The 16424-nt window shown below is 42.1% G+C and overlaps 1 protein-coding gene across 9 annotated transcripts in view; it reads left to right on the top strand.

Moving 5' to 3' along the window:
• Positions 1-16424, top strand: part of GBF1 (golgi brefeldin A resistant guanine nucleotide exchange factor 1) — a 122327-nt gene that overhangs the window by 85010 nt on the left and 20893 nt on the right. For 4 of the 9 annotated variants that reach the window (XM_006756491.2, XM_006756489.2, XM_006756490.2 and 1 more), the window contains exons 4-8: positions 3677-3808; positions 9801-9919; positions 10458-10566; positions 11081-11141; positions 12399-12453. In XM_006756491.2, coding sequence (XP_006756554.1) covers positions 3677-3808; positions 9801-9919; positions 10458-10566; positions 11081-11141; positions 12399-12453 — 476 coding nt within the window. Of the gene's footprint in view, positions 1-3676; positions 3809-9800; positions 9920-10457; positions 10567-11080; positions 11142-12398; positions 12454-13156; positions 13256-16424 lie in introns of those variants that run through there. The other 5 variants (XM_015559306.1, XM_015559307.1, XM_015559305.1 and 2 more) reach the window with 3 other exon arrangements.

The raw sequence follows: 16424 nt of genomic DNA, 5'->3' as shown, positions 1-16424 counted from the left end.
TTTCTGATTTCAAACAGAATCAAGGAAAGTCAAATACCATCTGATCTCACATGTGGAATCCTATATATTAAAGCCCAACGACGTTATGACCGAACGACCAGAATGACCGGTTGACCAGTCACTTTGATGTGCACTGACCACCAGGGGGCAGACGCCCAATGCAGTAAAAAAAAAAAAATTTAAACGAAAGGTAACAATTCCTGACCTTTACTTGTGGTAAATAAATAATAAAAACATAAAATACATATGTACATACGTCAAAATGATAGAATTTTTTTATATATAAATAAATGAGGGATGGCGATGTAACCCAAGGACTCTCTGTAGACTCACACAAATATAGCCAGCTGATTTTGGACAAAGGCAAAGACAACTCAATTGAGAAAGGATAATTCTTTTCAATAAATGGTGTTGGAACAATTGCACATCCATATGCACACAAAAACCCTTCTATCTAAACCTCACACATTATATAAAAAATAACACAAAGTAAATCATAGATGTAAATGAAAAGCATAAATCTGTATACCTTTTTTTTTTTTTACAGAGAGGAAGGGAGAGGGATAGAGAGTTAGAAACATTGATGAGAAAGAAACATAGATCAGCTGCCTCCTGCACACCCACTACTGGGGATGTGCCCGAAACCAAGGTACATGTCTTTGACTGGAATCGAACCTGGGACTCTTCAGTCCGCAGGCTGACCTGCAGGCCGATGCTCTATCCACTGAGCCAAACCAGTTAGAGCAGTGGTTCTCAACCTTCCTAATGCCACGACCCTTTACTACAGTTCTTCATGTTGTGGTGACCCCCAACTATAAAATTATTTTCGTTGCTACTTCATAACTATAATTTTGCTACTATTATGAATCGTAATGTAAATATCTGATATGCAGGATGTATTTTCATTGTTACAAATTGAACATAATTAAAGCATAGTTAGTGATTAATCACAAAAACAATATGTAATTATATATGTGTTTTCCGATGGTCTTAGGAGACCCCTGTGAAAGGGTCGTTCGACCCCCAAAGGGGTGGCGACCCACAAGTTGAGAACCGCTGAGTTAGGGCAAATCTGTATACCTTTTAGAAGAAACAGAAAAATCTCTGTGACCTAGGATTGGGCAGAGTACTTAGATACCAAATGCACACACAAAAAAAGTTGATACACTGGACTACATCAAAAGTAAAAATGTCTGTTCTGTGAGAGATGCTGACTGTTAAGAGATTATAAAGATGATTGGGAGGAATATTTGTAAATAATTGTATTGCCAATAAAGGACTTGCATTATCCTGAATAGACAAAAGTCTCTAAACTCAACAGTAAGGAAACAAACAATTCAATTTAAAAATGGGCCAAGACCGGTTTGGCTCAGTGGATGGAGCATCAGCCTGCAGACTGGGGGGTCCCGGGTTCGATTCTGGTTGGGGGCATGTGCCTGGGTTGCAGGCACATCCCCAGTGGGAGATGTGCAGGAGGCAGCTGGTCGATGTTTCTCTCTCATCGATGTTTCTGGCTCTCTGTCTCTCTCCCTTCTTCTCTGTAAAAAGTCAATAAAATTTATTTAAAAAAAATAAAAATGGGCAAAAGATATGAACAGACACATCATCAAAAAAGATACATGAATGGCAAATAAGCACACAAAAAAACATGTTTGATGTCACTAGCTATTAGAGAAAGGCAAATTTAAACCACATTGAGATACCAATGTTCTTCACATAAAAATCTGTACACAAATGTTTATAGCAGCTCTGTTGGTCTGTGCAACAATTTAGACAAGTCTCAAAGGCATCATGCTGAATGAAAGAAACCATTCTCAAAGGACTGCATACTGTATGATCCCATTTATATGAACTTCCTGATAAAACTATGGTGATGGAGAAAAGGTCAGTGGTTGACAAAGGTTGCGGAGGCGGGGGGGGGGCGCGGGGGGGGGCTGACTACAAAGGGATAACAGGAGTTTTCTGCGTGATGAAACTGTTCTATATCCTGATTTCCAATCTGTGTGTGTGTTAGAATTTGTTGAACTCTATACCAAAAGAGACAGTTTTACAAAATTAAAAACTTTTTTTAAAGAGGCAGAATACACATTGCTCTGAAAGTATCAAATCATGGCTATAAAATTGCCCTGGTCTTTCACTATGAATGAAGACATGAAGCAATGTGATAATAGCAATTGTATGAAAGCTCAGAAGAAATGTACCCTGTCCCACCTCTCAAAGGTTTTTTCCCATCTAGACTTTTATATTTCAAATTATGCCAAATATATTTTAAATGACAGACCAAATCATATATAATACAGTTGTGTTCCTAAAGCAGCAACTCTAGATTACTTTAAATCTTTTAATGTGCTTTTTCAAAAGTATTTAAAATGTTAAGATTATTAAAATAAGAAAAAAGGTTTTATATTTTTCAGTTTTTCCAGATATTTCTATTCCTTGCATCTCAACACTCTACCACCTCACACACACAAAGGTTTTTCTTCTGCGAATTGTACAGCTCTAGGTGGGGGTAGTGGAGGATGAGAAGCAGGTTTTACACAGCTGATGTGATCACTGAACAGACAAGCTTGGAAAATGCTACTCAATCTGCCAATTAATTAAAACATTAATCTGAGGAGCAGCCGGCCCAGGGAGTGTTTACCCACCGGGTGGTGGTGGTAGGAATTGAGTGGGAAGAATCTCCTGCATTTGCATGAAAATAAAGGTGTTTAGGAAGCCTAGCTTTCTTTTGTCTCTAAAGGTGAGCAACCTTGATGTCCCTAAATCTTTCTGGCCTATTTAGGAAGTCTTTCAGGGAGCTGGTCTTTGACTGATGAAAGCACAGCATATTCTAGAAAAACAAATTAAACCCTGGGCAAAGTAGGGTAGAGAGCAAGTCCAGTGTAGTATAACTTCTTAGACCTTCTAAATTCAGGAGTATATGCTGGTAATTAGGTAGAATAAATGTAGTGGTTTTACAACCATATACTCTATTGACTGGATTCAAATCCCAGCTCTGCTTCGTATTAGCTGTATAATTTTGGGGGGCCAATCATCTATTTTATCTGAGCCTTGTTTTTCTCATCTATAAAATAAAGATTATGAATTTCCCCTTCATCTCAGAGCAGTTAGACCTCTGCTTGCTGTAGGCAGAAAGAAGGCTGGAGAGAGGTTAGGTTAGGACCATCCAAAATTACAAACTTCCTCCATGGGTAGGGACTGTATAACCTTTTGTTCTTGTTAGATTTATGTATGTATGTGTGTGTGTATGTATGTATGTATGTATATTTGTTTCTTTTAGCAAGGTTTCCCCCCACCTTCCTAAGGTGTGCTTATACATTCTTTATCTCTAAGAAAAATGATTGATCATAACAGCGAAAGACAAAAACAGCAGCTCACCCCAGGATTTCTTTGACCATATTGGCTGTATCCAAGATGAGGTTTACCTCATCAATAGGGAGGATGGACATGGAAATTGACCCAGCAATATTTGATGATATTAAGGAATTAAACATTGTAGAAATAGATACATAACATAAAATCTATATGACCCATTTTATTGTTAATTTCAAAACCATGATAATGTTGCTCTGGAGACTAAGAATTCGAGCCTCATGACACAAATAAGAAGGACCTTTTTCTAGAGTTTAGCTTTTTGTTAGATGGCACCTGTTCATTCCTCTTTCTTTTCTTGCAGAACTCTCAGAAATTGAGCCCAATGTATTTCTTCGTCCATTTCTGGAAGTGATTCGCTCTGAAGATACCACTGGGCCTATCACTGGACTGGCACTCACCTCTGTCAACAAGTTCCTGTCCTATGCACTCATAGGTAAGAGACCAGGCTTTTTGGATGACCATAAGCACTTCATTTCCTGCTGGTCAGGCTTTAGGCAATGAGCTGGTGATACTGGAAAGTTTTTCCCAGCCATCCATTTCCTTGTAGAAGAGAAATAGGATTATTGATTATTTATCGTGCTAATTGATTCAGGTTTTGCAAGTGAGGAGAGAAGAGAGGTTTCTTGGGACTCTAATTTCTTTGTGCTTTGCGGGGAGTTAAGGGTTTGGTGGGTGCTCTTAGAGGTTTGGTTTGGTTTGGTTCCTTTTTCATTGTACAGGATGACTCTCCTAGCATCTGAGCCACACCACCTAGGGCTTGGTTTGGTTTCTTTTTCTTTTTCTTTTTCTTTTTTTTGTTTGGTTTATTTTTAAGTTATTTTTTAAATGTAATGCATGCTTATTTTAAGAAGATAAACAATAAAGAGGTGTCTAAAAGAAAAGTTAATGGATTCTCCTCTATCTTTCTCAGTGCTACTCTTTCCTTAGGTAAATAATGTTAACAGACTGGTTTGAACTTTCTCCACATGTATATAAATATATAAAGAGTACCATAGCTGTTTTTCCTTTTTTAAAATACGTTTTTATTGATTTCAGAGAGAGGAAGGGAGAGTGAGAAAGAGATAGAAATATCTCTATGCCTCCTGCATGCCCTGCCCTGCCCCCCCCACACACACACACACACACGCACACACTGGGGATAGAGCCTGCAAATGGGGCATGTGCCCCAACCTGAATTGAACTGGTGCATGGGTTGATGCTCAACCACTGAGCCATCATGGCTGGGCAAGAGTACCATCTTTTTAAAAAATAAAATAGGATTATGTGCTACATATTTTCTTTTTTTATTTAACAGTATTACCTTAACCCAACTGGCTCAACAGTTGAGAGTCAACCCAGGAACCAAGAGGTTGCTAGTTGATGCCAAGTCAGGGCACATGCCCTGGTTATGGGCTTGATCCTCAGTAAGGGGCGTGCAGGAGGCAGCTGATAGATGATTCTCTCATCATTGATATTTCTATCTCTCCCTCTCCCTTCCTCTCTCTCTAAAAAGCAATAAAAACATTTTAAAAATAAAAATCAAGAAAAAAATGAGGGTATTGTCGAAATTTCCCGGGAAAAAAAATCAACTTTGAAAAATGTACATTATATAATTATATACCTGGTTCCCCTCCCCCCCATTTTATCCTATATAATAAAGAGGGAATATGCTAATTGACTACCACACCCTCACAAGATGGCAGCACCCAGTCCCCTCAGCCCCACCGGGGGCCTCAGGTCCTCCTGCACCCCCCACTGACTGAGGCTCAGGCAAGCCTCAAATGGCGGCTGCCCAGAAGCCCAGGGCCAGCCCAAGGCGCAGGTAACCAGTGCTGGCTGCCCACCCCTAAGGGCTCCTGGACTGTGAGAGAGGGCAGGCCAGGCTGAGGGCCCTCGACCTCCAGTGCATGAATTTTCATGCACCAGCCCCTAGTTGAGATATAATTGACATATAACATTATATTAGTTAAAGGTGTACAGCATAATGATTTGATATATGTATAAATATAAGTTTAGTTAAAATCTATCACCTCATATAGTTACAGTTTTTTTTCTTGTGATGGGACCTTTTAGGATCTGTCTTAGTTACTTTCAGATACACAATATAGTACTGTTAACTATAGTGACCATGCTGTACATTACATCCCCAGAACCTATTAATTTTGAAATTGGAAGCTTATATATTCTTTTTTTATTGTCTTAAAACATATAATATAAAATTAGCCATTTAAATCATTTTAAGTGGCATCAATTACATTCACAATGTTGTGCAACCAACAGCACCATCTGTTTCCTAAACTTTTTCATCACACCAAAATGAAATTTTTCTTCTCCTCAACCCTAGTAAAAAATTTTGTATTTTTGGTAGCTATATAATTTCCATAGTATAGATATAACTCAGTCCATTTTGTCATTATCTTATTGTTTAATATTTACTATTTAGATTGTTTCCTATTTCGAGCCATTATAAATGGTGAAATAAGCATCTTTGTTCATATATCCTGTTTATTAATTTTCCTTTTGTATGACAGATTCCTATACTTGAAATTTCTGGATTAAAAGGTCACGTGCTTATTATATTTTCATAGGTACTACCAAGTTGCTTTCCCAAAAGATTACAGCATTTGCACTTCCAACAGTAATGTTTGAGGGTTTCCATTTCCCCACCCTATCACCAGCACTGAATATTATCAGTATTCTTTAGTTGTGCTAATTTGATGGGTGAAAACTGGTATTTTGTTGTTTTTATTTTCTTGAGGTTGAACATTTGAATTTATTCTCCTTTGCCTATTATTTTATTGAGTTTTTTGTTTTTCTTATCAGTTTGTAGGAGTTTTTTGTATAGTGGAGATACTAACCCATTGTCTATCACAGTATTGCAAATATTTTCTCCCAATATAGCCCAATTATTTTATCCAGTCTTTTTTTACCTCTGAATTTGTTTATGGTGTCTCTTTTGAATTTCTTCTAGTTGGTCTTGTCACTCAGGATCCTGAATTTCTTTTCCCCTATTGACAGCCCATGTGCAAGGATAAGGAACATAGAAAACAGGCTGCTGTCGTTGATTCTAAGAAGACAAGAAAAGAGACTGAAGCTAGCCAAAAAGAAAAATGGCCTTCAGTTTAGGGCAAAAAAAATAGTTTATCTTTTCTAGAAAGTTGGATTTGCTTAGCTGACATATTCAAGATCCTCAGCACGAATCCTGGGTGTCAGGTAGTTTCTGAATAGGCACACCAGCCTCCCCATGCACCCTAGTCCTAGCTTTATACTTTTCCTATGCAAATATCAGGCCCAGCTACTTCCAGCCTTGTCCTGAGCACCACCTGCAGGTCATCTCTCTTCACAGCCTCCAGCAGCTGCCCTCTGTGTCTTTTCCCTGCTCTCCTGTTGATGTAACTCTCTCCCCTTCCTGGACTTGGCAGACAAGCTGGTCATTGGAGACCTCAAGCCAGCTGGTCATTGGAGTTTCCTGTGGTGGGAAAAGAAAATGCTGGAGGTGGTGATTGCAGTGGGCATGAGAAAAGGAGAGGAAGGAGTGTATGAAAGCCAGAAGGCAAAGGAGATGAAATTGGCAAATTTCCCTGTAGTCTGCTCCAGAGTGGCCAAGGAAAGACATTCTAAGGAATGGGTCCTGGGGAACACAAGGTCTGCTAAATGAGTCCAAGCCAAACACTCGTTTGTTTAGGCTGCCTTTTTAGAAGACACTACCACCTCAGTTCTGTGGCCCAAGACTTCTAGGATTATTTTAGGTCTAACTCCAAGGACCAGCTTTTTATTTGGCCCCACTCAGCTGCCAGATCAGGATTTGTGCCATTGATTGCCTGCCTTACTGGTGGGCCATGTCTACTGTAGTTAAAGACCGGTCACTCTTACTACTTCATTCAAGCTCAGAGGATAAGGGCTACAAAAAGATCGATAGAGCCTGGCACAGTTAGTTGAGCATCATCCTGTGCACTGAAAAGTTGCCGGTTTGATTTCCAGTCAGGGCACATGCCTGGGTTGTGGGTTTGATCACCGTCGGAGAGCATACAAAAGGCAACTGATCGATAAATGTTTCTCTCTTTCTCTCTCCACTTCTTCACCTTCTCTCTAAAATCATTAAAAACATATTTTTTAAAAAAGAGTTTACACTACTTGAATAAGGGAGATTTCTGAAGGAGGGGAAGAAATGGGCCACCAAGAGCCTTATGAGATGGGAGCAAGGCTGCCATTGACTGAGCTCTGACACACCATGCGACTTTGAGAAGGACCTGGATTTCCTGTGCAAGGAAAGGTCCCTGGAGGCCTGAAAAAGGACTGTCTGGCAGGGCTGAGAGAGGATTCAGGCAAGGGCCTTGAGTGTACAGGCACACCTCAGAGATATTGTGGGTTCGGTTCCAGATCACTGCAATAAAGCAAATCATAATTGTTGCTGGTGAGGGGTCTTGCCTTCAATTTCTACAAAACAACATCTGTGAAGTGAAATAAAATGAAGCACAATAAGGCAAGGTATGCCTTCAGATTTTCTGTGTTGATTGGGAGAAACAAGGAGAGTTGAGGTGATAGAAGGAGCTGGTTTACCCCATATACCAGGGGTCCTCAAACTACGGCCCGCGGGCCACATGCAAACACAAATATTGTATTTGTTCCCGTTTTGTTTTTTTACTTCAAAATAAGATATGTGCAGTGTGCATAGGAATTTGTTCATAGTTTTTTTAAAAACTATAGTCCGGCCCTCCAACGGTCTGAGGGACAGTGAACTGGCCCCCTGTTTAAAAAGTTTGATGACCCCTGCCATATGCTATATATCATGAAATTGGCTTCCTTCTGCATGACCTCTAAAGTAGCCACTCCTGATGCTGAGTAAAGGCATGTTGTATGTAGGACAAAAGCAGCCTGACTAAGTGTCAGAGACTAACCAGGACAGAAAAGAAAGATGAAAACCACTTATAATTAATGAAAGTCTCCTGGCTCATTGTTGCAAGGGAAATGTTCTGGTTTCTTAGCCATCCCCTGAGCTTTAGGCTCAAGAACTCTGATAATTTCAGATAACAGGATAGAGAAAATGATAAAACTTTCTTACAATTCCTACCACTTAAAACTAGAAGGTGCTCCTGTATTACATCATGCTATTTCTAGAGCAACTTTTCTGTCAGTCACAAAATTTTGTCATGACCCTACCCCTTTTTTTTCTACTTATGTTCCCCATTTAAGGACAATCCAGATAGTTCTCAGGACCCTAGTAGGCCTTGGGGGAGGCCATTTCTTTGGCTACTCCTAGTGGACATTTAACACATGAACAGAATTTTCCCCTTGGTAACATTTGTGTTAGCTTCCAGTATGGTGCTGATTGACCTCTAGCTTTTCCCTTTATCTTATTCACAGTTGAAATTCTCCCTCTCTCATACTCACCAAGTAGCCAGCTCTCAGTCCTGTTTAGTTTGTCCATTTTCTCTCCTAATGCCTGTTTAGTTAAGCTGGTAACAGGAGTCTTGCTCTGTGTCATATTGTTTTTTTGTTTTTTGTTTTGTTTTGTTTTGTTTTCGTTTTTTTTTCCTTCTTTTAAAAATATATTTTATTGATTTTTTTTTACAGAGAGGAAGGGAGAGAGATAGAGAGTTAGAAACATTGATGAGAGAGAGACATCGACCAGCTGCCTCCTGCACATCTCCCACTGGGGATGTGCCCGCAACCCAGGTACATGCCCTTGACCGGAATCGAACCTGGGACCCTTCAGTCCGCAGGCCAACGCTCTATCCACTGAGCCAAACCGGTTTCGGCATGTGTCATATTGTTTTAAGTAAGAATGAAACCAAATCAGGAAGAAGTCTGTGATTTGCTGTAATGTGGCACCCAGATATGAATATTAGTGGCAGTGACTGTCCATTTCCTCCCCTTATTTCCCTTCTCAGTGGCATCTGAACACAAAACTCCAAAAGCAACCAGAGAGGGATGTATTAAAGAAAACACATGAAAAAAGAAAGGCTTCAGCCTTGGCATTCAAAGATTTTGCCCTACTCAGCCCTTACTCTGGGCCAACAACTCATATTTCCTGTCCCTTTCTCTGTGAAATGAGTAGCTTTACAGCAATGATTCCCAAAGTGTGGTCCCCTAAGCAGCGGTGTTAACATCACCTGGGATCTTGTTAGTAACACAAATTCTCAGGCCTCGCTCTAGACCTGCTATATCAAAAATTCTGAGAGTGACCCCAGCAATTTATATTTTTAACAAGCCCTCCAAATGATTTGAAATATGCTTAAGTTTGAGAATCACTGTTTTACACAGTGGAGTTTATGCTGAGGAGCTTGTTAAAGTCGTTTATAGGCTAAAATTCTCAGGTAGCCCAAGGAACCATGGATTAAGGAACTGAAGAGGAGAAAACCAAAGTCTCAAAGCAGTTCCTCGACAGGATGTCTTGTTTTTTCTCTCTTCTCCACATCATTTAATCTTCCTTTTTCACTGGACAGATCCCACTCATGAGGGCACAGCAGAGGGCATGGAGAATATGGCAGATGCTGTCACCCACGCCCGTTTTGTGGGCACGGATCCTGCCAGCGATGAGGTTGTCCTGATGAAAATCCTTCAGGTAAATGGAGGGGAAGAGCAGTTAGGCTAATGGCCAGCAGCTGATGCCATTGGCTCTACTTACCCCAGTCTGCCAGTCTGCCGGCAGCATGAAGCTGTGTTTTGACTCCAATGGGGCTTAGGGAGCTACTTTGTTTCCAAACAAGCAGCTCGGGTACCCAAAGTAAAAGCTTTTTCTAAGGAAAATAATTAAAAGCTTTGAATGATTCGATATCAAATACCGGAAGCCCTTAATACACTTGTATCTCTGGCAGCTTGTATCTGTGCCATCCATCTGTTGGGCTTGCAGGCTAGGGCTGGAAAGAGCTCTGAACTATGTCAGGGTCATACAGAGTAAAGACACAGTTTCTAAGACAAGATTCTGGGAGACCCCACTGCCAAACTGAAGCAAGATCAGCATTCTTGCAAACCTCTGTTTTCACTCCGAGTGCTTCCATAGGAGACTAGAAGAACAAGAAGTAGCTTCTTTCCCCTCAGGTACACTCTTCTTCATGTTGCCTGCGTTGTTTATCACAGTATCTCCTCTTTCTTCCTGGTAGGTTTTGCGGACTCTCTTGCTGACCCCAGTGGGTGCCCACTTAACCAATGAATCTGTATGTGAGATTATGCAGTCTTGTTTCCGGATCTGTTTTGAAATGAGGCTCAGTGGTAAGTGCTTGAATATTGGGCCCTTCACCTTTCCTAGGGCCATTGTGAGTATGAATACAGGATGCTATCCCTGAACCCAGAGAGACAGAAAACTTGGAACTTCTCTATCACCTACCTTGTCGACCATAGGAGTCTAGAATTCTCTCTGTACTTGACTTGTTTGTTTTGCAGCTAGAGTAGAGAACTTAGCCCATTGTGCCAGAGCAAGAATTAGAATAGATCCCTGACTAACTCAGGCCAGGCACCAAATCTCCCTCCCCTGGGATTTCTGGGATTGACACCAGGCAAGATCCCTAAGAACACAATCATTGCACCCCTTTTTTTCCTGACTCAGTAGTGCCACCTAGTGGGCCAGTGAAGTTATGGCTGCCGGCCTGAGCTGGATGGAGCTGGTTTTAATAAGTTTGGCATAATCCTTGGTAAACAAGGTTTGGAGGGGAGTCTGCTCTGAGAAGCCTCCTGATAATAGCACGGCAAGTAATGACACCTGTGTTATTTGTTTTTGCCTGTGCAGAGTTATTGAGAAAATCCGCAGAGCACACTCTCGTAGACATGGTGCAGCTGCTCTTCACAAGGTAAACCTGCTGCTGTTTGCTTCAGCCCTGCTGTCCAGGCCTCTTGAGCCTGCCTGCTTCTACACAGCCACTTCGGGGACCTGGCCAGTCCTACAGCCACATCAGAGGCCAATGGGATTAGGATGGGGGTACTTCTCTGGGCCCAGGGTTACCAATCAAGGGAGAAGGAGGAGGGAACTGGCTTGGCCTCAGGAGGAGGCAGAGGGATATTTGATCTAGGCTAACAGACCTCTTTCTGCTTCCCCGACTTGTGTCTGTGTACAGGTAGCAGCTGGGAAAGAGAACCCAGAGAGGAAGCCAAAGTCAAGGGAGCCTAGAACAGGTTGCCGAGCTCTTAGAGCTCAGCCCCCCATTTCTGTGAGGAAGGACCAAGGCTAGCATGACCAATGATCCTGGTTTGCCCAGTTTATCCCAATTTTAGCATTGAAACTCCCACATCCCCACAACTCCCTCAGTCTTAGGCAAACCAAGACTATTGGTTATCCTAGTCAAGGCCCTCAACTTAGGTCCTAGGAGGCCTTTTCATACTATGACTAGCTCTCTATTACCTGCACCTCCTTTCAATAGAATAACTTTGAGAAGAGCTGAGGCAAGGGCTTTAAAGCCCCCCACCCTGTAGGGCATATTGATAATGGGATAGGTTATGCATATGTGGAGACAGGGATAATACAGAAAATCAGTGTAACTTCTACTTGATTTTGCTGTGAACCTAAAATTGTTCTAAAAAATAATCTTTTTTTTAAGCCTCTTTCTGGGACTTTTTTTTTTGCTCTCAGATCTATAAATAATAATCCTTATTATCAGCAGACTAGATCTGCCCCTGGACTCTGCTTTAAAGAGTTTCGTACTCCTCTGGCTCCAATTTCCTGGTTTCAGAACTTCAGCCTGCCTTTTACTTCACATCCTATGCCATCTCCTGGGGTTTTGATTGACTGCCCTCTCCCCATCTTGTGGTTTTCAGCAATACTTGCCAAGTGAAGGAGTAGGAGTCAGTTTAAGGATGAAAAGAGGCTCCACACTTAGTTACTTTGCCCTGACGTCTACCTTCTTTTTTAGAAAGTGTCTATATCATACATCTCCCAAATCCTGTGGCTCTTTGATGAAGCTCTGAAAAGGGTGAAATTAGCTTGCTTCCTTCCTAGCTATTCCTAAGAGACAGGCATGCTCTGTCCCAGAGCATCTTTGGGCTGTGGCTGGCATGGAGGGGAAAATTGTTATTATTCCTAATGACAGTCCGCGGGATTCTTTGTACTATAGGTTACCTCAGTTTAAAGAAGAACCCAAGAACTATGTGGGCACCAACATGAAGAAGGTATGACCTGCTGTCCCTCATCCAAACCTTGATCTCCTTGGATGGGAATTTTCCTGGATACCCTTGCTTAGCAAAAACATGCTTTTGCGTAGACAGATTTGTTTGTAAGCTAGAAATAGCTATCGTAACTTTAGTGAGAAATGTATTCTTTCCCAGATACCTCTCCTTCCAACCTTTTCTTTCCAGCTTATCTTGTTTATCCTACTAAATAAGCTGGTGAGCCAGTCCTTCCTAAAAAACTAGATGAAGCTCATCAGGTTGGGCTAAAAATATATGTTGGTAAAGGTGAAAGACCTACCATCCCCTCAGGGTTCAGCCTTGTCAGCAGGTTAGAAGGCCTAGAGAGTCTATGCCCCAAATCTCACTCTAATGCTAGATTAGACTGGGCTCATGCTTATCATGATGAGATAAATCAAGCCTGACTCCAGATCAGAAGGTTCTCAAACTGGTGGAAGAGAATGGTGGCCAGAGGAATGGCCTCTTTCTATCTTGAATGGAAGCCCTGGACTTCACAGGCCTCTCATGAAGATTCTGCTTGCAGCCCTAAGAGGTTCTGTCTATGATGACCCTTGGCTGTTTGATGCATGCACCTGACCTTCCCCTCTCCCCTGCCATCCATCCCTATTCCTGCCCTGTGCCCTGTTGGCTTGTGTCTGAGTTTATTTCACTCTGTTTAAATCATTCGTTTGCCTGTCTTTCACAGATTTCTCCATGTCTCCTCAACAAACTGGAGCTAAGTAGTGGGGAGCAGACCAAAGCCCTGAACCAGTTAGAGAGGGTACTACTCTTTAAGAACCTCAAGGTCTCTCTCCCTCTCCCTCTCCTTTCTCCCCTTTATATTTATTTATTTAAATGCTTATTTTTTATACGTAATATGTGGGTCCCATTTCCATTGTTTAGAGCACAACTTACCCCTCCTTAGTAACAAAGCATGGCTTTGGAAGAGTTGCATGTGTTTGTAGCTTTGCAGTATTGATAATTTTCCTTGGGCATCTAGTTGCCTGGAGGCAGAAGGAATCCTTAAACTGGTGATGTGTATCATATAGTGAGCCTAGATAGAGAACTTGGGTCCTGCTGACATATTGTGGGGAGGCTTAATATCTACCATTTCTAGGGAAATGCTGAGGGACCTCCAAGTAAAACCCTTTCCTCTTCTACTCTTTTTCTGTCTCACAGCTGGTATAGAGAACTTAAGCACAACCCTTGACTCTTATCTGGGTACCTGAACTTGGTTTAGAAGGAAAGGGTAGTCCATCTAATTGTGGTCTTTTATTCATTTACTTTTTGTTACCATTAAAGAGGCTTTTCCAAGGTTTAAAACTAAATGGATGAAAAGGAGCCAGATGCAAGGATAGCCCAGGACACTGGGCGAACTTTGGGATCTGCAAAGATGCCCTCTATCCTTTAAAAGTCAAGATATATGGGAGCTTAGTGGAGAGGCCCAAGCTAAAGATTACTCTAATACCCATATCCCTCTCTTAAGAGGAAGAGGGAGAGAAGGAGGTATGAGCTGTCTAGGCTATCTATCACAATAGTGTGCATGCTAGCAATATGGTTTTGGACATCCAGGTCATTGAATATAAAAAGAAATGTGTGTGTGTGTGTGTGTGTGTGTGTGTGTGTGTGTGTGGTGTGTATACCTAGCTGGAGAGTCCATAGGCCTATTTTTTTTTTTTTCATGCATGCATGCATGCATTGCCTCAAGTTCCATGTGTGTGCTTGCCTAATCTCAAGTTGCAGGTCTCTTCATTGGCTACCTAGTATTTTGCCATGATTATTAATTTAGGACCTACCATTTCTTTGTAAAGCTTATACTGTCCTTTGGTAATATAGAGTTATATGAATATGATGGTGAGGGTCCCATGAACATCTACTGCCCACCCCCTACCTTAGCACCTTAGGACAGGAAGCACGGCTATAATTTTTAAGGGCAGAGACATTTGTGAGAACTGGCAGCCTCTTTGTCCCTACTCTAGCCAGGAGGCAGAGAACACTCACTGAAATGATCAGGTTGGAGCTAGCTTTGCTGAGATAGAGAAGGAAACAGGAAAGAGGGATCCTGTTGTGGGGAGAAATATTAATGAGTAACTGGCTTCTCTGTGGAAGTAGGACTACCTAGAGTTCCTGAAATGGGTAGGAGGAGCTGCCTGGAGAGAAAGGATATCTTATAAAAGTAGATCCAGATGATAGTACTTTCTGGAGCTCAGTGACAATTGCAAACAAAGCCAGGAGGTTATTATTTTCCCTCATTGATCTCTTGGGCTTCTTATCTGTCTTTGTGTTTGGCTGGTTCTTACCTCCAGAACATTTTCCTCCCTCTGATGAACTTGACCCAAATGAGCCTCCATGGTTCCTAGAGAGAGTATCGTATTTCCTGCTTAGCCACAGTGCTCAGAGTACTTGAAGCTCCATTCTAGGCATATGACTACAGGCATTTTGGAGATGGATAGACAGGAAGTGACCACACAAGGCTATTGCTATGTTACTAAAAGCTAGGGGCAGAGCTCAGCTCCTAGACTTCTCTCCTTTACGGGTGAAGCTATGGGTAGGGAAGGAAGAATTATGTCGTTTCTAAGTAAGGGATCAAAAGTTATCCAGGTTCTGGAGAACTTGGGGAAAGTTGAAGAAGAGAGCCTATTCCCCAAATATCAGAAGGAATTGAACAGGCCAAGGTTAATATAGATATATTCAGCCTTTAGAAAGAGTCGGGGAGGAAACGTACCTCTACTGTCTTTAGAGTCATTCTGATGGTTCTCGGAAGAGAATTGCTGTTGCCCAATTCAGGATGGTCCATCAGTCTAGGAACAGTTTGGTGTAACTCTATAAGGGAACTGGTTTCAAATCCTAACTGAGAAGGCATCAGGACTAGGAAAACAAAATGGGCCTAAACGAAGTCATAAAAACTTATATCCTAGAATAGTCAATAGATGATAGAGATTTTCCTTTGTGACTAAAAGGAAGCTATAGGAAGAATAGAAATATAGCAAGAGAGAGGGAAATGGAATGGAGCAAGAGCCTAAGAAATCAGTAGCCTTACCATCTGAAAATATAAAATTGCATCTAGAAAGACCCCCACAGTGAGAAGGACAGGAGGTCTCATCCTATATAATAATCCTATAAAATAAAAGGCTACTGTGCAAATTGACCGAACGGTGGAAAGACGAGTCGCTATGTCTTGCACTGAGCACCAGGGGGCAGACACTCGATGCAGGAGTTGCCCCCTGGTGGCTCAGCCAGAAGCCAGGCTCACGGCGAGCACAGCTGCAGTGGCGGGAGCCTCTCCCGCCTCCGCAGCAGCACTAAGGATGTCTGACTGCCAGCTTAGGCCCGCTCCTCTGGGGAGCGGGGCTAAGCCATCAGTTGGACATCCCCCCAAGGGCTCCCAGACTGCGAGAGAGCGTAGGCCAGGCTGAGGAAACCACCACCACCACCACCACCACCACCACCATCCGCAGTGCATGAATGTCGTGCACCGGGCCTCTAGTTGATATATAAAAATTGGGAGTAGCAGAGAGCAGAGCAACACATGACATGACCCTAGATCCTTAATTCCACAAACCAATTGAGATGTCCCTCCTCTTAACTCCAAGGAATGAGCCTTTGACCAGTTTGATGCAGAAATTCCATACAGTGAGGGGTATGGCCCAGTTCATGAAGCAACAGAATAGCTAAGAGTCTGGCTGGGAAGGAGTAGGCTTTCCTAATTGGATAAGAACTAGGAATAGGCAACTTCTGCAGGTAGTTAAGGAGGAAAGCCCAAGAGTCTAGGACCTGTAGATGTAAAGCTCCAGGCAAAAGAGTCCCTGCCCTTATCCTTCCTGCAGGAGGGTTGGGCACCATCTAGGTCTCAGGATTGCCACCCAGGACTCAGGGAAGCAAGTGATGTGTAAGAGCTGGGCCCTATCAATGGCCAACCTAAAAGTAGAATGTAACCTTCAACATGGAGGCTGTCAGGCTTACTTGCAAAGTGC

Source organism: Myotis davidii, unplaced genomic scaffold, assembly GCF_000327345.1.
Source record: "Myotis davidii unplaced genomic scaffold, ASM32734v1 scaffold332, whole genome shotgun sequence".
Classification (NCBI taxonomy): domain Eukaryota; kingdom Metazoa; phylum Chordata; class Mammalia; order Chiroptera; family Vespertilionidae; genus Myotis; species Myotis davidii.
Note: the sequence above shows the minus strand (reverse complement) of the source record. Positions and strands in the feature narration are given on the sequence as shown.